General features: G+C 35.0%; 1 protein-coding gene across 3 annotated transcripts in view; it reads right to left on the bottom strand.

The window, feature by feature from the left end:
- GSK3B (glycogen synthase kinase 3 beta) overlaps positions 1–27120 on the bottom strand; it is a 194936-nt gene that overhangs the window by 45736 nt on the left and 122080 nt on the right. For all 3 annotated transcript variants that reach the window (XM_061194202.1, XM_061194203.1, XM_061194204.1), the window contains exons 6-7: positions 20489–20595; positions 17588–17685 (exon numbers count right to left, since the gene is read on the bottom strand). In XM_061194202.1, the coding sequence (XP_061050185.1) occupies positions 17588–17685; positions 20489–20595 (205 nt within the window). The remainder of the gene's footprint in view (positions 1–17587; positions 17686–20488; positions 20596–27120) is intronic.

The following is a 27120-nucleotide window of genomic DNA, read 5'->3' on the forward strand; positions in this document are numbered from 1 at the left end:
GAGGCAAAGCACATTGAAGAGGAAGAGTGCTAAAGATGGGGACTCAAAAGACACAAATATATGGAAAAAGGGAAATTTAAAAAGAAGGTTGAGACAGAAGCCTAAGAGACTGGAACAGGTCCTACAGACGATGATACCATGGAGGACAAGGAAAGTGAACATTTAAAGGACTGAGAGGTGGGTATCTGACACAACGAGCCCAGGTAAAACAAAGCCCAAAAGGTGTTCACTGATGCTGGCCATGAAGACTTCCTTTCTGACCTTGGTGAGGTCACTCGTGAGAAGAGCAAGCAGACTATAATCATCTGAAATGAGCAAGTAAAGACAGCATACATAAGTTCTCCTTTTAAAAGGTACATCAGTGAGGGAAACGGGAGAACAAAAAGAAGAAATGTTTACTGAGTAACCAGTATTAAGAGCTCTATGCTAGGTATATTAATTTTCTTTTCTCGTTTAAACTTTACAGATACTCTATTACCCCATTTCACACTTAAGAGAAACCTAACGTTCACTATGGTAAACAGACTTCTCAGAGTTACAGTCTGCCAATGGTAAATAATGGATTCAATGCATGTGTAGTTGACTCCCTAAAATGGTCTACCTAATATTAAGGGCAGGAACAAGAAAAGGTTTCTAAAAAATAATTTAAAGGGACTTTCCTGTGGTGCAGTGGTTAAGAATCCGCCTGCCAATGCAGGGGACATGGGTTGGATCCCTGGTCCGGGAAGATCCCACATGCCGCGGAGCAACTAAGCCCATGCGCCACAACTACTGAGCCTGCGCTCTAGAGCCCGTGAGCCACAACTACTGAAGTCCGCGTGCCTAGAGCCCGTGCTCCGCAACAAGAGAAGCCACCACGATGAAAAGCACTGCCATCGCAACAAAGAGCAGCCCCTGCTCGCCGCAACTAGAGAAAGCCCACGTGCAGCAACAAAGACCCAACACAGCCAAAATTAAATAAATAAAATAAATAAATTTATTTTAAAAGTAATAATAATTTTTAAAAAATCACTTTCTTAAACTCCATTGGTTATACCATAAAATAAAACTGAATTCTTCGGAGTCATGTGGAATATATTTAGATTTTATAAGATCACAAGGCTATAGTTAAAAGTTAAACAAAAAAGTTGGACTTTTCTTGACAACTTAAAAAAAAACATGATTTAAATAAAATCTACCTATATCATGGTAAAATCTAACTGTATCAATTTAATAAAAGGAGTATCTTGAACTGTTAATTTATGGATTATAGATCTTAGGCAACAGAAGAATAATATGAAGAAATACAGGCATCTATTTGTCTAAACAAGATCAAAAAGTGTAACAAATCTCAAACTTATTTTATAAATTTTTGTAAAAATGCTTTAATAATTGAGCAATTTTGATAAATCACTTTCAGGCTCCTTTAGCTGTAGATTTTCACTGTAAATCCCATGCTTACTCATGCTTAAGCATATCTACAATACCAAACATGTAAGTTTAGTACCTTGTATGTTAGTGATTGTTTCACACATGTAGAATTTAGATTGGAATGTTAAATGATGGGCAAGTCCCATGGATGTGCACATTATAAGTAATTCTATTGCTTAGAATTTTTAATCTCAAGGCCTAAGTTACAGAAACCATTGTTATGGAATTGCTTTGGGTATAAATATTGTGCATATCTAGCAGGGAGCCATAACTACTTTAAGGTGGTCTAATGTAAACTAAAAGCCTTATATAACATAGTACAATTCTGCATAACCTGGCATCAGTAGGTCAATAAATTTGGAATGTCATGCAAAGGCTTGCATTATTTAAAAAAAAAAAAAATTATCATGGACTTCTCCTTCTAGTCATTATTCAGTAACTGATACTAGAATTGCTCTCTAGAGTAAATAACTAGAAAACTAACTGACAAAATACTCTTTAAAGAAAAAGGTATATATGATCCAAAAAGAAGAGGGGGGAAAAATTGGTCAACAGGTACAGATCCAAAAATGACAGAGATGACAGAATTGACAAATAAGGACTATAAGACAGCTATTATATTGAGGAGACACATGGAGGATTAAAAAAAAAAAAAAAACCACACAGTAATTGTACAGTTGAAAAGTATGACACGTGAAATGAAAACTTCCCTGGAGGTCTAACACATCACAGAAGACAATCAGTGAACTTTAAAAAACAAAAGAAAAACAAAAAATAGAAACTACCAAAGCTGAAGCATGGAGGTAAAATGGCTAGAAAAACATATGTACGTGTGTTTGGAGTCTGAGTAGGGTAATGGGGGGAAAGATGTAGAAAAACTATTTGAAGAAATAGTGGCCAACATTTTTCCAAATTTGATGAAAATCTCAATGAAACCTATGCAGTATAAATACAGAAAATAACATAACAAGTCACAATCAACTAATAAAAGCCACTGATAAAGGGAAAATCTTTCCCAAAACAAAGGGACACATTTTAGACAGCCAACAATAAGAATGACAGCTGACTTAGCACAAACAATGCAAGCCAGAAGAAAATAGAGACCTTTCTAAAAAAAGAAACAAGAAACTGGAAACCAAGAAATTCTATATCCAGTGAAAATATCCTTCAAAAGACATTATTAGGCAAACAAAAGCTAAGAGAGTGTCACCAAGAGATTTTCACTAAAAGAAAATACTTTAGGATGAAAGAAAAGGATTCCAAATGGACATTCCTCTCTATACAAAGGAATAAAGACCACCAAAAATGGTAAATACAGGCTATATGTATGACATTTCCCTTTTGCTTTTAAATTGCTTTAGGAGAAAACTGTTTAAAGCAAAATAATAAAGTACTGTAGGAGTAAAAAATGTCTGACAACAAGAGCATGAAGGACAGGAAGGGAAAATGGAAATACATTGTTGTAAGGTTCTTACTTTATATGCAAAGTGGTAAATTATTATTTGTAGTCTGTGACAGAGTAGGATGCCTATTTTCAATCTTAGAACAAACTCTAAAAAAAATGCAACATGGTGATATAGCTTAAAAAGTCAATAGGGAAAATAAAACACACTCATTATAAGCCACAAGGTAGCAGTAAAAGAGAAAAAGAGAGAGAAAGGAACAATAAAAAGAAAACAAATATCAAGGTGGAATACTTAAACCCAAGCATATTAATAACTGCATTGAATGTAAATGGTCTAAACATTCCAATTAAAGGTAGAAATTATCAGACAATTTAAAAAAGAAGACCTAAGTATATATTGTCTGTAAGAAATGAACTTTAAATATAAAGACACATAGATTAAAAGTAAAAGGATGCAAAAAGATACACCATGCAAACACTAATCATAAGAAAGATGGAGTGCTTATTACATTAATATCAGAAAATTGTAGACTTCAGGACAAGGAAATTAAACAAAAACAAAGAGGGACATTTCCTAATGATAAAAGCAATTTTAAGACTAAACTTAAAATTATTATGAATACCGTATGTTGGTAAGAATGTAAACCGCTGGAGGTCTCATACACTGTTGGTGGGAGTGAAAAACAGTGAAACTGCTTTGGAAAACAGTTTGATGATTTCTTACAAAGTTTACATACACTTATCATATGACCAGCAATTTCAGTCCTAGTTCTTTATTGAAGAGAAATGTAAACACGTCTGCAAAAATATTTGTAAACAAACACAGAAACTTTACTCATAATAGCCAAAACAAAAAAACAAGTCAAATGCCCACCCACAAGTGAATGGATAAACAAATTGTGGTATGTGCATAGAATACAACTAAGCATAAAACAGAATAGGTAATACAAATAAAACGATGGATGAGTCTCAAAAACATGATGTTGAGCTAAAGAAGCCAGATATAAAAATATATATATACTGTATGATTCCATTCATATGAAATTCTGGAATAGGAAAAACTAATCATCAGTGACAGAAAGGAGACCTATGGTAACCTGAAACAGAAGATGGGAGACTGCAAATGTATACAAACAGGGTGATCAACTGTCCCAGTTTACCTGGGACTATCCTGACAAATCCCTCAGTCCTGGGCAAATTGGGACATTTGGTCACCCCATTTTTTGGGGTGATTGATGGAAATGTTCTAAACCTTGACCAGGATAGTGGTTATATGTTTGTCAAAACTCATTCAACTGTACACTTAAAGTTGCTACGTTTTATTGTATGTAAATTAACATCTCTATGAAATTAATTTAAAAAGTAAAAAACAGACCATTATGTAATTTGTGATGACGTTACTACCCTAAATACAACCATATGTTTATCCTTCTTCTGTTGCTATCTTAAGGTTAGCATTAAAAGTTATCAGAGTCTGTCAAACCCTAAAATCAGAATTATTATTTTATATACAGTATGTTTAGTCTTTAAGAAAGCAAAGGTATGAGTTAAGATGCAAAGGAATGTAAGAATGCAAAGGTTAGACATAATTGAGAGGCATTTAAAAATTTTTTTCAGCCTCCTTAAGTCACTCACTCAACAAAGTTCCTATGCTCAAGGAGCTCTAGGGCAGAGAGACTTGTACATTATAAATCAAGTTCAAATAGCCAAGATCAGTACAACAAAATAAGCACAGATAATGGGTAAGGTGAAAGTGCTAACAATGCACTGGAGTAAGGAAAAGATTCAGGAAAGGATCCTGAAAGGAGAGGCAAGAGCTAATTTTACTTAAGGAATCTAGGAAGCAAGCGAGTCAGATGCACATTCTATGCGCTCTAGGTACGAAGTGGAGAACAGCATGATTTGGATAACTGTAACAGTTGAGTGCTAACAGAAAATAAGGATTAGAAAATGGATGGATGGCAACATAAAGGCTAAAAGGTAAACAAGTGACAGATTATGAAGAGCAAGATTCTGAATGCATCACCATCTGCAATCAATACCACAAACATAAAACATTTAAATAAATCAACTGTCCCATTTCTACTTCTGAGTATATCTTTAAGTTTTATTTTAAGTTTCTATTAGGTTCAGAGTGTATTTCTACCTGATTTATTTCAGCTGATTTATATTTGGAAAATCTGAAATCATATACTAAAACTTTTTCATTTTATAGATTAAGAAAAAGCATGTTTGACGTGGACTTTATCACTTCAGACACAAAACAAGTCTTAGGATTCCCCCAAATATTAAGAGGTGGAAAAGTAATTTTTTTCCAAAACTTTTAGACTAAGGGTACACTTAAAAAATAATTATTATTCCTGGATTTCCTAAAAACTGAGTTCCCCACAACTTAAAGGAAACGAAACTGCATGTAATGTTTTATGCACTTTTCTGTAAGTATATCTCTCACACAATAAAAGGGGCGGACGTTCAAAATTATCACACCATTGGGAAGTGTGTACTCTGAGTTATCTGTTATTAGAATAAGATCTTTCCATTTATTGCAAAAAAGCATTTTTTAAGTCCATTATCCTAGAACATCATGTGGAGTAGGTGGTGGAAAGACTCAAAGTACCAGAGATTAGCCTGTCACAACCCTTTGGCGATGCTATTCATCCCTTATGATTAAATCAATTATTTCATTTGTACCTGGTCCCATCATGCTTATTTTAACATTTTTTTCATTCATTTAGTTGCAAATTTAGCTAACACCAATAAATATCAAGCCAGGAATTATGTCTTCAAAGAAATAAAACACAGCCAAGAATCATCTGACAAAAGCTCTGAAATACATTTCTTTCACAGCTTTGCGTTTTAATGGCTCAACACCAGAGGTCGCCAAACTTTAGCAATAGAGCTGTATGTGCAGCCTTTAAAGCAAACGTGAAATAAAAGAAATTCTATTAGAAATCTGTTACTCCTCTGCTTAAAATCCTACAGTGGCTTCCAGCTGCTTACAGACTAATGTGTTCTGGCCACTGCCCACAGCTCCAGCCTTCTCTCTCCTGGTAAACTCATATTCTATCCCCACCATTCAGAACCTTAGGCTCAAACCATAAAGCAACACACAATAGACCTGACTTCACTAAGCATCCTTGTCCAAATTAGCACGTATGTCCTCCATTCCCGTCCTTTCACTAAATGGTGAATATCTTTCCATGTTTCAAGAGTCAGCTCTTCTATGAAGTCTTTCCAGATAGGATTTACCTCCAAATAAGATGCTCCTGCCTTTGTACTCTGCTCAGACTTCTGGGATCACACCTGCCTTACTTTATTGCCCTCATTTGTTCCCTTCCTCCCCTCAATGAGTCTCTGAACTCCTTGAGGGCAAAGACCCTCTATGTTCTAGCCCAGATAGTTCACTAAATCAACATGTTGTTAACGTGGTATGTACCCTGAAAGACTAAAAGGATACATGACCAAGGCTATACATAATAAATTCAATCAAAGCTTTTTAAATAAGCAGATAAAAACTGTGTAACACAGAAGCAAAAGAGATTATATGTGACATGGCTGAATAATTAAACATCTTTATTTCCTTTCTGCATAAAAGAAATGTTTATTCAAATTGCATAACTGTCAAGTTGGCTGCCTATATCATAAATGTGACAAATTTCTCTAATTAGAAAACTAGAAAAGATGTTACTGAGCTATTCTATTTCAAAATATTAGTACTCTGTTGACACTGGAATCAGTTCTACATTTTCACTTCCACAGGATTGATATAAAATGCTATGTCCTCTGGTATATTCCTACAATTTACAGGCTTTCCTTTTTTAAATCCACTAGATGTAGGTAGCCAAAATACTTAACTCTCAACAGACACAGATTTTATCCAGTTTCTATCTACCTCTTTCTTACAATATGAGTGAGATTTTGGTATAAGAATTTTGTTTTTTTGGTGGTGTATGCAATGTTTCCTTCTCAGGGTTCTCCACTGATTTCCAAAAGGCAAGGAACCCCCCCCCCCCACCCCTTCCCCGGCAAAAAAGTGCAGCAATACAAATCTTAAAATCCCATTAGGAACATCAGTGAAGAAAAGAGCATCAAGCTGTCATGTTATTTGAACACAACTAAACAATTTGGCTAAAGCATTTTCTCAGCCTAGAGGGGATAAACTAGTACAGGAGGGTCCCTTTATGTGTCCATGCTGTACTCCATTTAATCCTGTGCCATCTGTCACTTAACTTGATCTGAGTCCTTTGCAAAACTATGGTCAGAGTTTATTGCCTTTCTTAAAATATGGTGGAAACAGCAACACGACCTGACCAAAAGTTCTGTAGGTAGATAGATGCCTTCACTCTTGTCTTCAAAACAAAAATCTTTCAGATATACTTTATATATTATGAAATTCACCCCTTTAAAGTATAGAACTGATTTTTTTTTAGTATATCCAGAGGTGTACAGCCATCAAGTGCTATCTAATTTTAGAACATGTTCATCACCCCAAAATGAAGCCCTGCACCCATGAGCAGTCACTCCCATTTCCACACTGCCCAATTCCTGACAACCACTAATCTACTTTCTGTCTCTACAGATCTGCTTATTCTGGACATTTCATATAAATGGAATCACATTAACATGTGGTCTTTTGTGTCTGACATTTTCTTTATACATTCATCAACTGATGGACATTTGAAACATTTCTACTTTTTGGCTATAAATAATGTTGCTATGAACATTTATGTGCAAGTTTTTGTGTGGATAAATGTTTTCAATTCATTCCTATGAATGGAACTGCCGGGTCATATGGTAACTATGTTTAATATTTTGAGGAAGTTCCAAACCATTTTTTGTTTACACCATTTTACAATCCCTCCAGCAATGTATGAAGATTTCAATTTCTCCACATCCTTACCAATACTAGTTATTGTCTGTCTTTATTTTAGCCATCCTGATGAATGTGACGTAGTATTCATTATGGTATTGATTTGCATTTCTCTAATGACTAACAATGTTGAGCATCTTTTTTGTGTATGTGTGCTTACTGGTCATTTGTATGTCTTCTTTCGAGAAATGTTATTCGGATCCTTTGCCCATTTTTCTATTAGGCTGTCTTTTTATCATTGAGTTGTAAGAGTTCCTTATTCTGGATACAAGTCCTTTATCATATATATGGATTTGCAAAAATTTTCTCCCATTCTGTGTGCTGTCTTTTAATTTTCTGGATGGTGTCCTTTGAGACACAAATTTTTAAATTTTGATGAAGTTCAGTGTATCTGTTTTTTCTACTGGCACTTGTGCTTTTTGTGCCGTATCTAAAAAGTCACTGCCTAATTGAAGGTCACAAAGATTTACACCCATGTTTCTTTCTAAGAGTTTTATAGTCTTGGCTCTTATGTTTAGGTCTAACCATTTTGAGTTAATTTTTGTATACGATGTAAGAGGTAGGTGTCCAACTTCATTCTTTTGCATATGGATATCCAGTTGCCCAAATATCATTTGTTAAAAAGACTATTGTTTCCCTGTTGAACTGCCCTTGCCAAAGGTCAACGGACCATAAATGTAAAGGTTTATTTCTAGACTCTCAATTCTACTCCATTGATCTACATGCCTACACTCATGTCAGTACTATACTTCCCCCAACCCTTTCTTGAGGTTTAACTGACAAATAAAATTGTAAGACATACAAAATGTACACAGTGGTGATTTTATATACATATAAAGGATTTCCACCATCTAGTTAATTAACATATTCATCACCTCACACTTTCTTCCCTTCCTTCCCTCCTTCCTTCTTTTGGTGAGAACATTTAAGAGTGTTATCAACTGTAGCCACCATGTTTTACATCAGATCCTCAGATCTTATTCATCTTATAAAGTCTGTCCTCTTTTACCAACCTCTCCTCATTTCCTCCACCTCCCTAAGCCCTGGTAACCACTTTTCTACTCTCTGTTTCTATGACTTGACTTTTTTCTCTTCTTTTTAGATTCTACACACACGGAATACCATGCAGTAGTTGTCTTTCTCTCTCTGGCTTATTTCATTTAGCACAATGCCCTAAGGTCCATCCATGTTGTCACAAATGGCAGGACTTCCTTCTTTCTTGTGTGAATAATATTCCATTGTATATGCACAGTAAGTTTCAAAAATGGGAAGTATGACTTTACTCTTTTTTTTAAAGATTGTTTTGACTCTCATTTTTTCTTCCTGAATAAAATTTTATATTTGGCAACAAGTACCCTCCTTCCCCCCGAAAAAGGTGATTACTGTTTTGATTATGCAAATTATTCAACATAAAGTAAAAAAGTCATTCTTGGTTAATACATATTCACAGGAGTCAAAGGCCTTTTTTTTTCTAGGTGAATCTCAGCCATAGTGGTATGCTCAAGGTAGGAGTACAAAACAGAAAAGGGGCTAGGGGTGGGATTAGAATCTCTTGGGTTTAAAAAAAAAACACCTCACTGTATTTCCCAAACTTTTAAAAATCACACTCCGCTTTGAGACACGTAAACATTTTATACACACGTCACCCAGCTCTTGCTTCCTTTGAGAATCACTAACACTATAGTTCTTCATAGCACCACAAGCCAAGATATTCTTCATGTTTTCCTTCTATTATATATGTATCAATAAAATAAAAATTATGTTTTATAAATATGAAATGTCGATCAGTATGCTTTTAACAAAATAAATGTCCCTCTACAAGATTCCAGTGTTTCTTTATATTGGACCCTGAAATTAAGCAAACACACCAAAGAACTCAAAATGCAACCATGTGGAAGAATCTGCAGTTGATACGTGAAGTGTATTATATCCCACAAAGAGTAATTCTGTGGATGGTCTTCTGAGTCGGGTTGTAAACTATAACTATCAGTACAACAGTTTTGAGGTCACAATGTCATGAAACTTAGGTCTGTGTGAAAAAAGTTTCTTTGCATAAATAAAACATGTCCTGGCAACTTAGTAAATCGTTTTATACTGCTTGTTTTAGGGAAATTAAAGATTTCAAATGGATGTCATTATTCTCAAGTCAAAAGCTAAACTAGACCACATTGCCAGGAAATGACTTCTCTGTGCCTGGGCACACTTACATATAAGCGCACAGAGATTTAACCAAGTATTAGTATTACTGTAGAGTCAGTAAAATTCATAGCAGTTACTTAAAACTTGATGTTTCTTCTGGTCTATGTACAACATATTAATGTAAAGATGTAGTTGAGGAGTTTTACATTAAAATGATTATTCTAATACTCATTTACTCATTCACTTATTTTTAAAACGTTGACATTATGTACATAATATTTATACTGCAGGCAGTTACTACAAATTGTAACCATAGTTCCTTGCACTAGTATAGGGATATTTAAGCTAGGGATTCTGGATGAGCTTCAGAAAGTCCAAAGTTCATCTGATATCATACGCAAAACTCTGGCATGACTGCATTTTTCTGGGGGAGAGTCCACTGTTATGAACAGATTTTCAAAGAGGTCCATGATCCAAAAGCTACTAAAAGTTGCTGCTCTAGTCAGTAATAGACATAGAAAAATTTAAACAATAATACAAGAATGAAAAAAGGAATAAAATTTTTTTTATATATTGCATACTATATTGATACATTACAAGTAAAAATCTGTACCACAATGTGTAATGGGGTGTACTTACTTGTTCTGGAGCGTGGAAAAAGGAGAGAGAACTAAGTTTAACATGCTGTCCCTGCAGTCTGTTAACAACACAAGAGCTCTATAATACGACAGCACAAGAAATATCACCAGGTAACATATGATTAAGCTCCAAATGCATGTTAGCAAAGATACGTCATGGATCCGTCAAAAAACTTAGGAAAAAAAGTATTTTATACTTATTAAATTCTGATTTAGTTAATATCTGAGACCTCTGTCTGAAAGACTGTTTAATGGTGAAAATGTTAAGCCAGGAGAGAGTGCACACACAGGTGCTAAACAACTCATAATACGGAGATAACTGAAAGCTAAACTATTTGCTAAACAAAGATGATGCAAATGACACTGAGCTGTACTTGAAAGCAAGGAATCCACTATTACAACCTTGATTGCTTTAGATGAAGCACAACTAAATCTAGTCCAAAGACATCACAAACTGATTTCGTATATTCATTACAATAAGATTTAGGGGCTGTTTCCTTTATTTTGTGGTCACACTTTAAAAATACTAAATTAATGGGTTCTAGACAACAAGTTGACATTAAGTATCATATTGTTTTCCCCAGAGCTACAAAATACCATGAATAGAGGACACCAATTTAGCTAAAGATGAATCAGACAGGATTTTCCTACCACCCAACCCCTCCCAGATAACAGTAGTGGTGGTACTCATCTTTGTCATTATCATCTTTCTAGGATTAAGGTAAGGATTAAATGTGGTAATATATGTAAAGTGCTTAGCCCAGTGCCTGGTGCAGAGGAAGTTCTCACTGAGTGGTAGCTTTTATAATTAGCAGTATTTTACCAATATCTGAAAATGTAGACTTCTGAGGGGCCAGATAATCACTGATCTATTTGTCTATAAATTATACTGCAAAGAGCCATCAGTCAAACTGGAAGACCAGGAAAACAATGACTTAGACAAACATTTGTAATAAAATGCAGCTCTCTTAACTCTATGTAACTGTTTTTATTTGTTTCCTAACAAAAGATTCTGGCACAAAACAACTGAAAACATCTATTTTTTTCATAGTTCCTGGGATTTCAAAAAGCTGATTGTTTAAAAAAAAAAAATCAACATCACAGAACAGTAAAAAGTGAAAATCCTCTTTTTTCCCTCTCTCTCCTTAATCCCACTCTCCACTGCTAAACCTTTTTCTACTGATAGGCATCACAAGAAATGAAGTCCACTTACTTAGCTATAATAACATAATCAAAAGATTATTTGGATCTGTTATTTACTTTCAAATTTCTGAAGTTTCTGCTAGAGATAAGATTTTACTAGTTCTTACCTGTGTAAAAGCCATCTACACAAATATCTAAATTGAGTAATTATTGCTAAGAGAAAATTAAACAATAGCTTAGTAAAGTTATTTTAAAATGGAAATTATGTAATTTTAATTGCCTTATAACAAATTATTTAAGTATGTTTTACACCCCAATGTTCATACCAGAACTATTTACAACAGCCAAGACATGGAAGCAACCTAAATATCCATCAGCAGATGAATGGATAAAAAAGATGTGGAAGATGTGGTGTACATATTTACACACGCACAAAACAGAATACTACTCAGCCATAAAAGGAATGAAATAGTGCCATTTGCAGCAACACGGATAGACCTAGAGATTACCGTACTAAGTGAAGTAAGTCAAAAAGAGAAAGACAAATACCATATGATATCACTTATATGTGAAATCTAAAATATGACACAAATGAACTTATTTACGAACAGAAACAGACTCACAGACACAGAAAACAAACTTATGGTTACCAAAGGGGTAAGGTTACCAATGGGGGAGGGATAAATTAGGAGTCTGGGATTAGCAGATACAAACTACTATATATAAAATAGATAAACAAGGTCCTACTGTATAGCACAGGGAACTATATTCAATATCCTGTAATAAACTATAATGGAAAAGAACATGAAAGAATATGCATATATACGTATACCTGAATCACTCTGCCGTACACCAGAAACTAACACAATGTTGTAAATCAACTATAAAAATAAAAAATTAAAAAAAACCGATCTACATGTTTAATGTCATGTTTTTCTAAAAGAGATATATCCACATTTAAAAGGCTAGTTACTACAGTTATGAAAGCTATAGAGAAATTCTATCATCTAGAGGTGGACTCTAACTACTTCTGCCTTTAAAGCTCTTCCATTAGAAAGAAATGGTCAAATTATTACAAAGCATAAGTAAATGTTTATGGAATAAATCAAAGTATATCTCTAGGAACATTAATACATTTAAAACTTGAAATTCTACAAAATGGTTGGTTTCTTTCAAATATTAAGTTCTGTGATATTTTAATCCAAAAATTCAACTCCGGACTGAAGCTTGCCTTTCCTTACTTGAAATATACATTTTAAAATTTGGAGGGGGAAAAGAAACTATTAGTAAAACCTACAGCATTCCCAGGTCCAGAATTTCCTAGACTGCTTCAACTTCAATCCATCTGGGGAATTTTGGGGACATCTGTCATTTATATAAGGAAGTTAATGATCAAATCTTTGAGAAGCTAAATATGGACTTTCTTTTCAAAAGCAATAGTTTATCACTTTATCTTTATATTATTCTTTTCAGAATCAATTATGTAATTCAGAATAGAATCTACAATAGAATCTATGCAGTCATTAAAAAAATCACTTAGTCAACATACACTTCTTCACATGAGAAATACATTTAATTATTTAGTAAAAAAAAGTCTACAAAACAGATGGTACTTTTGTTTTAACATACATATGCATAGAAAAGTGTATAAAAATATTCACAGAAGTTATTTTTCATGATGTACCAGAACAGAAAGTGATTACTTTTGTTCTTTTCTTTGCATTTGTGTCTGGGTATATTTTCTGCTTTGAGCATATAAAATTATAGCATATATAATTATAAAAAAGTAATCATCATTAAAAAATACTACCTTTTCCAAGTCTTCAAAAGACTCTTTAACCCCACTGCTATGACTTATGGCAGAGGTGCCAAAGGACAATGCTATATCACTGAACCTATGGTTTGTGAAATTCCTGACAGATGTTCTCCCGAAATGTTTTATTTTTATCCAGGTATCTGAAACCACATCAAATATTTCTTAAGGGTATTTTAACTAGTACGTTAAGGAAGAATTTAAGAAAAAAAATCTTATTATCTGAGAAGTCCCAAACAGAATCTCTCTGTTTACAAATGCTTTGAAAATCCAAGCACTTTTTGATACTCAGAGATTAACTGGCATAATGAGATTCTGATCTGATAATCCTATGTATGAAATCAACTTCAGAAAGCTAAGTGTTTTTCATGCTTAAAAATGATTTCTCATGACTTTCAATTCCATTCTGCCTTATACTTTTAACTTACTCTGAAGATGTATTTTAATTTTATTCTAAATATTTTTCAAAAGCCTTATTTGAGGGTAAGTAGGGAGGTTAAGGTTAAGCTAAGTTAGCTCAGTTTAAATAATACTCTGTGTTACTCATTCTGTAAATTATTGGCATGGACATCCAAGCCAATAAAATTTAATAAACAACATATACAACAACAATCACACTAACTTTTCTTATTAATTCCCAGGTAATTCCAAATTCATGAATGAACAATGATCTAGTAGATTAATTCAATTTAAATACTTACTGAAAACTATTTTGGTGTCCTTGGATATTAAAACACAACAATAAAAGAAAGTCCCTGCTCAGAAAGTTTATAAAATAATTAGGTAATTCTACCATTTAAAATTTATAAAGTTTGCTGTACGATTGTCACTTTTTGCATAAACTCAAAATCAGAGAGAAGAGTACCTATTGTACTGGGGGCAGGGGTGTGGGGGGCTGCGTCAGCTACCTCCAGATACTCCAGAGGAATACCCATGAGGCTTTCAAGAGAGAAAACGGAAAGAGCAGAAAGGAACAGTGACATAGATTCCCTAGTTACCGAAAGGACTAAGTGTGCATGACTAACATCTCAAAAAAGCTGAGACTTGTGTTGGGCAACTGTGAGACCACTTTTCACGGAAAACTCAAATCTATTCTTGAAGTCCTGATTAGCAGAAATGACAATATTTGCTTAAAATATAAAATGTCTTAATACATTTAACTTTGAAAGCTAACCTATACAACTCTTTTCTGACATACAACTTAGATCAGGAAAACTGGAACAGTTATATCAGAATTAGTTAAGAGTTCTTACTTCAATGAAACATCACAGATATTCAATATGTAAAGTACAGATATACAGACAGGATCAACAAGACTTAGAGCTAACTTAAACACACAAAATCCCTACAAAGTTTATTAACCTCCATGCAATAAGATTTAGAGCTATACTATACACACATACACACACACCCCAATACAATGTCTATTAATTAACCTCAATGTAATGTATAACTTTAGGTCACCAAATGGGTGGTAAACTAATACTGATATATCATTTATCCTGGGTACTACTGCTTAAAACTGTAAAAGGGACTGAGAAGCTTGATATCCCAAACTGCCCTGGGATGTTAACTCCATTATATCATCTTCAAAACATCTATAGAAAGTGATCTTGGAACTTCAGTAGGTGATGACTATGTATAAATGCAAGATGACAAGATAACATATAAATGAAAAGAGTGTTTTGTTTTAGAGATGGCCTACTACAACAAATTAATCATGGACAAACTTGCAACAAATAAGCCCTAAATAAAAATGAAGTCTTAAACCATCAGTAACAAATTGACAGTTTCTACTAAAATTAAATAAGCACAGACCAACATTAGTAGAAAACTGAATTACAAGGACTGACAAAAAGTGGTGAAATAAGCTCTGGACTTAAAGGTTTATAAGATATGAGATATAGGATTTATCACAGATATTCAGTTCAGCTTCCTAAGCAATTTCATTTGTGTCATGTACGAATTCATTAAAATTAATGACAAAGAATAAACCATCACACAGTTCTAAACTATAATCAGTAGAGAAATGACGCAGTTCTAATAAGCTAAACATATTTGACAAATAGAATGTCAATACGCCAGGAGAATTGTAGTATGGTAAACTCAAGTACATCAACTGAAAGCCTGGGGATAGAAGAAATGCTGAATGGTTGTACTGACTAAGGGTCAGCACACTATGGCCCAATCTCTGTTTATGTAGGAAGGGCCCAGGAACTAAGAACTGATTTTAAAGATAAACATTTGCAATCAATTCGATGATACGAAACACTGACTTTAAACCCCAATTAAGAGAAATGTTATAGCCCCCTCAAAAGAAATCCATTCCTCTAATTAGCAGACTTGAATTTCATCAATGAAAAATTTGTGGAAATTTGTTTGTTATATTGAGTTGGCCAAAAAGTTCGTTCGGTTTTAAGTACAAATAAAAGACACATTTTTCATTTTCACGAAGAACTTTACTGAACAACGTGTTCAGTAACTGAACAAACTTTTTGCCCAATCCAATATATCCCAGACATCCCTAACTTTCATTTTAGCCCACGAAGCCTAAAATGTTTTATCTAGCCCTTTACAGAAAGTTTGCCAACTCCTGTATTAGAATACTAATTTGAATAATAATGAAGAATACATAGGCTTTTAGGAAACAAGGAAATCAAACTATCTGAACTTAGATCTGAGTGTAGTGTGGGAATCAGGAAGGAAGTAGATCTGTTAACTAAGTTTAAAGTTTCAATTTGAAACTAAAAGATGGTTACTAAAAAAAGACAGCAAAATATCAGTGATCTCAAGTGCAAATCATAAGAAATTATATAGATAGTAAGGAAGATTCTTGATCGCACATGGGTGTTTTCAACCACACCTGCACACACTGATACCTAGCAAAATCATTTTATCAAAAGTAACATATTCTTATAAATGAATTACAAGGATTTTAAAATAACTTAATCACCGTCCTGTGTATAACTAGAAAAAGCTACTGAGAACCAACAAGGACCTACTGAATAGCACAGGGAACCCTGCTCAATACTCTGTAATAACCTAAATGGGAAAAGATTTAGAAAAATAGATAATGTATATGTATAACTGAATCACGTTGCTGTACATTTGAAACTAACACAACATTGTTAATCAACTATACTCCAATATAAAATACAAAAAATTTTTAAATGAATAAATAAATAAATAAAAAAGCTGCTGAGGCTCAGCACAATAAACACTAAATTCAAGCTGCCCAGATACAGAACAGGCTGCATTCCAAAGTAGCGATCTGATGTTGGAAGTATTCAAGAAAACACTGAAAAATCATCTGTCAGGAATGTAACTAAGAAGGTTCTTTCATTGGATGGAGAATTGGACTACATAACCTCTAAGATTTTCAATTTTCCACTTCTGTGAAACATTTGGAAAATCAAGAATAAAGACTAATAGACAGTAGGTGTTATTGCTTTGGACAAACTATAACCTTAGAATCAACCAATCTAGTGGTCTAAATACAGAGACACTAGATATTACTAAAGGGGGGGTGAGAACTTATTTAAGATCTCAAATATTAAAAACTTTAAAATGTCAGTGCTGCTGTTCTTAAGGGACAATATGAATTCCAAAATAATAATACTTTGGATCTGATGTTGTTAATAAAGGTGTTGACAGACCTAATAAATAAAATTATAAGTAAATTTGTAAGTAAAAATTTACTTAAATTATAAGTAAAAATTCTGCTTCTATCAAGTGGTCTAGTCATACATACTCATTTTTTCATTTTATAAATATTTAAATATTGACTAAATACAAGCATCTCCTATGTGCTCAGCAGAGTATTATGAGCAGAGAGCACATGGTGAGCAAAAATAGACATAGCTTGGGTTTTTATTCAGTTTTTATACATTTTAGTGATCTATTGCTTTTAAGTACTTTAAATAACAGATATATCCCTTTCTTGCATCAGATAGCCAAAATAGCTTTTCTAGTATCACATAACAAGAGAATAACTCAATTAGAAAGCAAAAGCTGGGTTCTTATACTTCTTCCATAGCTGAACTTGCTATGTGATCTTAGATCACGTTCTCCATTTCCTCAGTTTTTCATGAGTGTGTGAGAGATATGGATTCTTAGAGAACAGCAATAAGATTCCTTTCAGTTCAAAAATTCTGATCCAATCTTCTCACCTTGATTATTTCTACCAATTGATCCACACCACTGTCCCCTGGAAATATTGGTTGTCCTAGCAACAGCTCAGCCAACACACAGCCTGCAGACCATACATCTGAAGAGAAAAGAAAACAAAAGCTTATTAATACTCTGTAGCTTAAGTTGCATTAAAAACTGTATTCATTTTCTAATTTTACTTTGGTCAGAGAAATATCACAAGGAAAAGACTGTATAATCCAAAACAGAGGGAAAAAAGTCATCAAACTATCCTTAATGCATTTTAAAATTGTGTTAAACTTACTAAACAGGAAACAGGACAATAAGAATATTCTAATAAAGGGTAATATCTATTTAATTATCAAATACCAGATGTTCAAGTCTTCAACAACCAAGATAGGGATTATAGAATGAAAACATAGCACATGATTATTTACTTATTATACTTAAAAATAAGTCAAAGTGATACAGTCTCTTCACATTGGCAGGTACTTATACAGAGTAGCAGAAAGCAAGGGCTTAATCTCCTATATACAGGGTTGTAAGCCAATGGAAATTTCTGAGAAAAAAATTTTAATACTTTAAATGGTTAACTTTTGTCTTGTAATATGACTGACAAAAATGTGCTTAAACATATGAATATTTTAAAATGCAAAGATAGAAGAATACATTTTATTTTACAAATTACAAAATATAATTCACTTTTAAGTCAAAGCAGAAACCTCAATCTTGAGAGAAAACTTTAAAAAAATAATTTAATTAATAGATTTTAATAATTTATAAATAAATTTACTAAATAAAAAAATAAAGCATACATCCTGGCTTACCCACGATAGTCCTGGTCTAAATGACTGTCCTGGGATAATTATGAAGAGCATCCCCTTTCTCTCTTAAAAAGTATTACCAAATGAAAAGATAAATTATATGCGCACTCTATTTAGAGCCCATTACCTAAGACTTCCTGCAAGAAAAAGCTAATTTTCAGTTTCTGGATTCCTGGGTTTTGTATGAATCAGCAAACAAGTGTTTTAGGGAGATGAACATATATCATTGCTGGGCTTTCCATCTACCAGTAGGGAAGGAGAAGAATGGTGAATGGCATGGGGACAACAAATAATTTTATCAGTCTGATGTGGTAAGATGCACTAACAAGAGGAATTCGAAACTAACACAACATTGTAAGTCAACTATATTCCAATATAAAATAAAAATTAAATTAAAAAAAAAAAAGAGGAATTGGAAATCCCTGCTCCAATGACTACATTTTACTGGCTTGGAAAAATAATGACAGAAAATTCATTTAAGAAATTCAAGTTGATTTTGTCCAGCTACTCTTTCACTTTTAATACCATTGTTAAAAATATTTCCAAAATATATTTGTATCAGAACACTTTTAAATATATTTATTTTTGTTTATTCATAAATCTTCCAGAGTCTTAAGAAGCAAGTATCCTCAATCTAAAAGGGAAAGCCAAATCTAGGCTTGTTAGGGTTCAAAAGGCCCCAGCTGTATCAGTGGCCTATGGTGAGTCCTACGCCTAGAACGTCAGAATCTGGTTTTAGTCATGCAAAGGAGGCTACTGGAAAGCAGGTACTCATAATATCCAGAAAATTGATTCCTAGTAGAGGAAACAGATTACACTGGCCCTTTCTTTGTGAGAAGTATTCCCAAAGAACTGCTAGGCACATGGACATTTATAGAAGTAATATACTCTTAAGAGGGTTAAAGGTTTATGTAAACATGCCTTAATATGTCAGATAATATGGTCATGACTTTTTTAAAAGAAGCAAACCAGGACTTCCCTGGAGGTGCAGTGGTTAAGAATCTGCCTGTCAATGCAGGGGACATGGGTTCGATCCCTGGGCCAGGAAGATCCCACATGCCACGGAGCAACTAAGCCTGTGCGCCACAACTACTGAGACTGCGCTCTAGAGCCCGCGAGCCACAACTACTGAGCCCACGTGCCGCAACTGCTGAAGCCCGCGCACCAAGCCCATGCTCCACAAGAGAAGCCACCGCAATGAGAAGCACATGCACTGCAACGAAGAGTAGCCCCCGCTCGCTGCAACTAAAGAAAGCCCACGTGCAGCAATGAAGACCCAAAGCAGCCAAAAATAAAATAAATAAATTAAAAATAAATAAATAAAAGAGGCAAACCACATTTATTTTTTTGTTTGTTTGGTATTTGTATGCTTTTGGACTAAGGAATTCTCTTCAGAAGCAATATAACAATAAAATAAAGTTGACCTCCACCTGCATGCCACCCTAAGGTTGCTCCTTTCTTAGCTTCCTATTCATGTCCAACTGATCATACTCTGTATGGGCACTACTACTAGTGGGCTAAAATGAGGTAGACGAGGAGGTCAATGAAGAATGAAGCAAACTGTCTCTATTCAATTCCTTCTATCATTAAAGATCTTTTGTGACAAATTCTACAGAATCGGTGGGTTTATCCAAACTACTAATGAAAAAATCAGATTGTTCCTTTTGAGCTGACTTAAATAACCAACTGAGACAGCACAGCAGGAGTGTCAGTAATATGGTCATCCTACCACTTTAATCGTAAACTTAATGGATGCAAATTCTCCAACTGGCGATCAAGCTCAGAAGGGAATATTTCAGGGCAATTTTTTTTTAAGTGAAGAAAAGGTATACTTAGAATTTATTTAAAATTTTAAGTTAAAAATAACTGTAATCCTAAAGAAATCACACAATCACAAAGGAGTAGCTTATAATACAAGAAATGTAAAAGTAGAATAGTAAATATATCTTAAATTCTACACATTTTTGCATATCAATCTTTAAGAAGAAATATATTTCAAGGCATATTTATATTTAAGTACAGATTAGTAATACTAAATTACTAAAAACAAGATGCAATAAATAATTACAAGCCATTATATTCAGGTCCATTACTTACCTATACTAGAGGTATAATCAGTGGCTCCAAAGATCAACTCTGGTGCCCTATAGTACCGAGAACAGATATACGAAACATTGGGTTCTCCTCGGACCAGCTGCTTTGCACTAATAAAAAAATCAAAAGCAGAAATTCTTTAAATTAAATCTAAACCGTATCATTGCTATCGTAAACTGCCATCATTCGCAGCACAATGCTTATCTAAGATTCCCATAATTCCAATCATGCAATATATAAGAAAAAGAAAATATAAACCATAACTATCTCTGACAAAACAAACTTATAATTTAAACATATCACTCTGAAAGAAGAACAGTAACTTTTAAAGAATGCATTTGTTAACTGTCACCTGAGGAATAAGATTTTTAAAAAATCACAAAATGATAAATGTTGAATTTCTTCTGCTCTTGTTCCCTGAATTCCACCTTTAAAATACAAAGAAGAAAGGGCAGAAAAATGAGAGGTACTTCCCCTCACCAAAAAGCACAGTAACAGATTATAAGAATGAATACTGCTTACCCAATATGTTTTTTAAAAAGGTAAGAAATTGGCCACTCTCTTAAAATTTGACTTCTGACTCAGAGTGAGTATCTCAAAGCTTGCAGATCCAATCTACTTTATTTTTTTCCACCATTTGGTCAATTTATTAACTGTCTAAACATTCGTTATCCAATAAAAAAAGATAGGCCCTTTCCTGTAGGGCAGAGATAATTCACAGTCCATGAATTCTAATTCTGCTGTCTTAAGTTAAATCACACATTCTCTTAATCCAACTTTCCTTCCCAAATACTTTGCGGCATGTATTTTAAGTATTAAAATTAGTTTCTTTCGAAGTACCTCTCAAGAAAACTTGAAGACACACTGAAATAAATAAACTGCTATAGAAGCTAACCATTTTGACATAAAATAAAAGGAAAGATAAATACAGGAAATAAATACAAACAACAAAATCAAAATAGAAAAAAGTAAGTAACAAGAAAAGGTCAAAAAAATTTTTTAGGTAAAGGTACAGGAAAATCAGAGTAGAGATGGATGAAAGTAGTCACAAAGGTTTCAGTCTGAGCTTTCTTTTCTTCCATTTATTTCTGGTCAATGATAAGTCTGACCATAACCTGGTCTTCCTTCATCACAAGTTTTGAAGGTGGGAGGCAGTTTATTTTTTAACATTCTCACCAAGGTTTGACATACAGCAGCCATTTCATAAACTAATAAACACTAATCCCTATTTTTAGGCTGCATGAAAATTAAGACACTTTTTCAGCAAAACTGATAAAACCTTTCTACCTTATAAAGAATTTTCTAAATTAACAAGACGGATTCCAATTATTTAGTCAGAAAATTCACTGATAAAGAAGGTAATATTAGAAATGCCACTTGATGGAGCTACCTTCAAAGTGTATCCCAAACTCTACTTGCTCAAACTAGCCGTTAAAAACAAAAAAGGCAGCTTTGTTATCAGAGCTATTAAAAGTGAACTAGGCGGAGTCAAGATGGTGGTGTGGGAAGACACAGAGTTAGCTTCTCCCCACAACTAGTGTGCCTGCCAGCCGCTGGTGCGGAACGCTGACACCCAAGGAGATAGTAGGAACCCCAAAGTGAACCGGTAGGAAGTAGGGGGACTGAGGGGGGAGGAGAAGTGGAGGCCAGACAGGATCTGCACCCCTGAGGCCAGGGAGATCAGGAGAGGCAGGCGGGAGGGACTCTCTGGGAAGAGAAGGAGAGGAGCAGAGGGTGATCGCCTGGCCCACTTGGGCCGGGGAGCCTGCTGAGCTCTCAAGCCAGTACCCCGCCTCCAGAGCCCCAACCAGGCCATGTGGGTCCTGGGGGCATAAGGGGGAGGCCGGGGAGATGAGGAGTGGCAGGTGGGAGGAGCCATCCAGGAGGGACAGGAGAGAAGCAGAGGGCCATTGCCCTGCCCACTGGGGCCCCGGGCAGCCTGCTGAGCTCCCAGACCGATCCCCTGCCCTCCAAAGCCCCCTCCAGGTCTCGTGGGTCCTTGGGGGCATAGGAAGGAGGCCGAGGGGAGAACAGGAGAGGCAGGCGGGAGGGGCCCTCCGGGAGGAGAGGGAGAGGAACAGAGGGCAACTGCCCCACCCACTAGAGCCCAGGAAGATTGCTGGGCTCCCCTGTGAGGTCCCCCACCCTCTGAGACCAGGGCTGGGGGGGCAAACCTGGGTCCCTTCTGTTCCTTGAGACTAAGCCCCACCCCCCACAGCCCCCAGGGCCTTTTCCAGCCCTGTCAGTCCTGAGCATTGGCCCTGCCCACCACCCAAACCTCACCCTTGCTTAGGCCCCACCCTCCACAGCCAAGGCCTCCCCCCACCCCTTTATTTTCTTTTTTCTTTTCCCTCCTCCTCTTTTTTACTATTATGGTACTGATGTGCCTTCTGGTTGTTGATTCATCTATACTTTTATTTTTATATTCTTCCTAACATATCTATTTATTTTTTACTTTGTTATTGTTTTTTTTTGCTGCCCCAGGCAGCTTGCAGGACCTTGGTTCACGAACCTGGGGTTTTGCCGAAATTCCTGCAGTGGGAGCTCCGAGTCTGAACCACTGGACTAACAGAGAACCTCAGGCCTCAGGAAATGTTCAATGGAGTGAAATCTCACAGAGTTCCTCATCTCAGCACCAACACCCAGCTCTATCCAATAGCCTATAAACTCCAGTGTTGGAAGCCTCAGGTCAAACAACCAGTAAGTCAGAAACAGAATCCCACCCATTAGGGGAAAAAAAAAAAAAAAAGAGATGGCTAAAAAATATGTCACAGATGAAGGAGCAAGGTAAAAACCTACAAGACCAAATAAATGAAAAGGAAATAGGCAATCTACCTGAAAAAGAATTCAGAGTAACGACAGTAAAGATGATCCAGCATCTCGGAAACAGAATGGAGGCATGGATTGAGAAAATACAAGAAATGTGTAACAAAGATCTAGAAGAACTAAAGAACAAACAGAGATGAACAACACAATAACTGAAATGAAAAATAAACTAGAAGGAATCGATAACAGAATAACTGAGGCGGAAAGACGAATAAGTGAGCTGGAAGACAAAATGGTGGAAATAATTGCTGAGGTGCAGAATAAAGAAAAAAGAATGAAAAGATTGAAGACAATCTCAGAGACCTCTGGGACAACAATAAATGCACCAACATTCGAATTATAGGGGTTCCAGAAGAAGAAGAGAAAAAGAAAGGGTCTGAGAAAATATTTGAAGAGATTATAGTTGAAAACTTCCCTAACATGGGAAAGGAAATAGTCACCCAAGTTCAGGAAGCACAGAGAGTCCCATACAGGAGAAACCCTAGGAAAAACACACCAAGTCACATATTAATCAAACTAATAAAAATTAAATTCAAAGAAAAAATATTAAAAGCAGCAAGGGAAAAACAAAAAATAACATACAAAGGAATCCCCATAAGGTTATCAGCTGATTTTTCAGCAGAAACTCTGCAGCCCAGAAGGGAGTGGCAGGATATACTTAAAGTGATGAAAGAGAAGAACCTACAACCAAGAGTACTCTACCCAGCAGGGATCTCATTCAGATTCGATGGAGAAGTCAAAAGCTTTTCAGACAAGCAAAAGCTAAGAGAATTCAGCATCACCAAACCAGCTTTACAACAAATGCTAAAGAAACTTCTCTAAGCCAGAGACACAAGAAAAGAAAAAGACCCACAAAAACAAACCCCAAACAATTAAGAAAATGGTCATAGGAACATACATATCGATAATAACCTTGACTATAAATGGATTAAAGGCCCCAACCAAAAGACACAGACTGGCTGAATGGATACAAAAACAAGACCCACATATATGCTGTCTACAAGAGACCCACTTCACACCTAGGGACACATACAGACTGAAAGTGAAGGGATGGAAAAAGACATTCCATGCAAATGGAAATCAAAAGAAAGCTGGAATAGCTATACTCATATCAGATAAAATAGACTTTAAAATAAAGACTGTTACAAGAGATAAGGAGGGACACTACATAATGATCAAAGGATCAATCCAAGAAGAAGATATAACAATTATAAATGTTTACGCACCCAACATAGGAGCACCTCAATACATAAGGCAAATGCTAACAACCATGAAAGGAGAAATCGACAGTAACACAATAATATTAGGGGACTTTAACACCCCACTTACACCCGTGGACAGATCATCCAAACAGAAAATAAATAAGGAAACACAAGCTTTAAATGACACAATAGACCAGATAGATCTAATTGATATTTACAGAACATTCCAGCCAAAAGTGGCAGAATACACTTTCTTCTCAACTGCACATGGAACATTCTCCAGGACAGATCACATCTTGGGTCACAAATCAAGCCTCGGAAGATCTAAGAAAATTGAAATCCTATCAAGCATCTTTTCTGACCACAACGCTATGAGACTGGAAATCAATTACAGGAAAAAAGCTGTAAAAAACACAAATACATGGAGGCTAAACAGTGTGCTACTAAATAACCAAGAGATCACTGAAGAAATCAAAGAAGAAATAAAAAAATACATAGAAACAAATGACAATGAAAACATGATGACCCAAAACCTATGGGACGCAGCAAAAGCAGTTCTAAGAGGGAAGTTTACAGCAATTCAACCTCACCTCAAGAAACAAGAATAATCTCAAATAAACAATCTAACCCTACACTTAAAACAACTAGAGAAAGAATACCAAAGAAAACCCAAAGTCAGTAGAAGGAAAGAAATCATAAAGATCAGAGCAGAAATAAATGAAATAGAAATGAAGAAATCTATAGCAAAGATCAATAAAACTAAAAGCTGGTTCTTTGAGAAGATAAACAAAATTGATAAACCCTTAGCCAGACTCATCAAGAAAAAAAGGGAGAGGATGCAAATAAATAAAATTAGAAATGAAAAAGGAGAAATCACAACTGACACTGCAGAAATACAAAGGATTATAAGAGACTACTACAAACAACTATATGCCAATAAAATGGACAACCACGAAGAAATTGACAAGTTCTTGGAAAGGTACAATTTTCCAAGACTGAACCAGGAAGAAGTAGAAAATATAAACAGACCTATCACAAGTAATGAAATTGAAACCGTAATTAAAAATCTTCCAACAAACAAAAGTTCAGGACCAGATGGCTTCACAGGCGAATTCTAACAGGAGAATTCTATCAAACATTTAGAGAAGAACTAACACCTATCCTTCTCAAACTCTTTCAAAAATTGCAGAGGGAGAAACACTCCCAAATTCATTCTACGAAGCCACCATCACACTGTCACCAAAACCAGAAAAAGATATCACAAAAAAAGAAAACTATAGACCAATATCACTGATGAACACAGATGCAAAAATCCTGAACAAAATACTAGCAAACAGAATCCAACAGCACATTAAAAGGATCATACACCATGATCAAGTGGGATTTATCCCAGGGATGCAAGGATTCTTCAGTATACACAAATCAATCAATGTGATGCACCACATTAACAAATTAAGGAATAAAAACCATATGATCATCTCAATAGATGCAGAAAAAGCTTTTGACAAAATTCAACACACATTTATGATAAAAGCTCTCCAGAAAATGGGTATAGAGGGAACCTTCCTCAACATAATAAAGGCTATATATGACAAATCCACAGTAAGCATCATACTCAATGGTGAAAAACTGAAAGCATTTTCACTAAGATCAGGAACAAGACAAGGATGCCCACTCTTGCCACTCTTATTCAACATAGTTTTGGAAGTCCTAGCCACAGCAATCAGAGAAGAAAAAGAAATAAAAGCAATAGAAATTGGAAAAGAAGAAGTAAAACTGTCACTCTTTGCTGATGACATACACTATACATAGAAAATCCTAAAGACACCACCAGAAAACCAGTAGAACGAACCAGTGAATTTGGTAAAGTAGCAGGATACAAAATTAATGCACAGAAATCTCTGGCATTCCTATACATCAACAACTAAAAATCAGAAAGAGAAATTAAGGAAACGCTCCCATTTACCACTGCAACAAAAAGAATAAAATACCTAGGAATAAACCTGCTTAAGGAGGCGAAAGACTTGTACTCAGAAAACTATAAAACACTGATGAAAGAAATCAAAGATGACATAAACAGATGGAGAAATATACAATGTTCTTGGATTGGAAGAATCAATATTGTGAAAATGACTATACTACCCAAAGCAATCTATAGATTCAATGCAATCCCTATCAAACTACCAATGGCATTCTTCACAGAATTAGAAGAAAAAATTTTACAATTCATATGGAAACTCAAAAGACCCCGAACAGCCAAAGCAATCTTGACAAAGAAAAACGGAGTTGAAGGAATCAGATTCCCCGACTTCAAACTACACCACAAAGCTATAGTAATCAGGACAGTATAGTACTGGCACAAATGCAGAAATATAGATCAATGGTACAGGATAGAATGCCCAGAGATAAACCCACGCACATATGGGCACCTAATTTATGACAAAGAAGGCAAGAACATACAATGGAGAAAAGACAGCCTCTTCAATAAGTGGTGCTGGGAAAACTGGACAGCTACATGTAAAAGAATGAAATTAGAACACTCCCTAACACCATACACAAAAATAAACTCAAAATGGATTAAAGACCTAAATGTAAGACCAGACACTA

The sequence above is a fragment of the Eubalaena glacialis genome, chromosome 6, assembly GCF_028564815.1.
Source record: "Eubalaena glacialis isolate mEubGla1 chromosome 6, mEubGla1.1.hap2.+ XY, whole genome shotgun sequence".
NCBI classification, from domain to species: Eukaryota; Metazoa; Chordata; class Mammalia; order Artiodactyla; family Balaenidae; genus Eubalaena; species Eubalaena glacialis.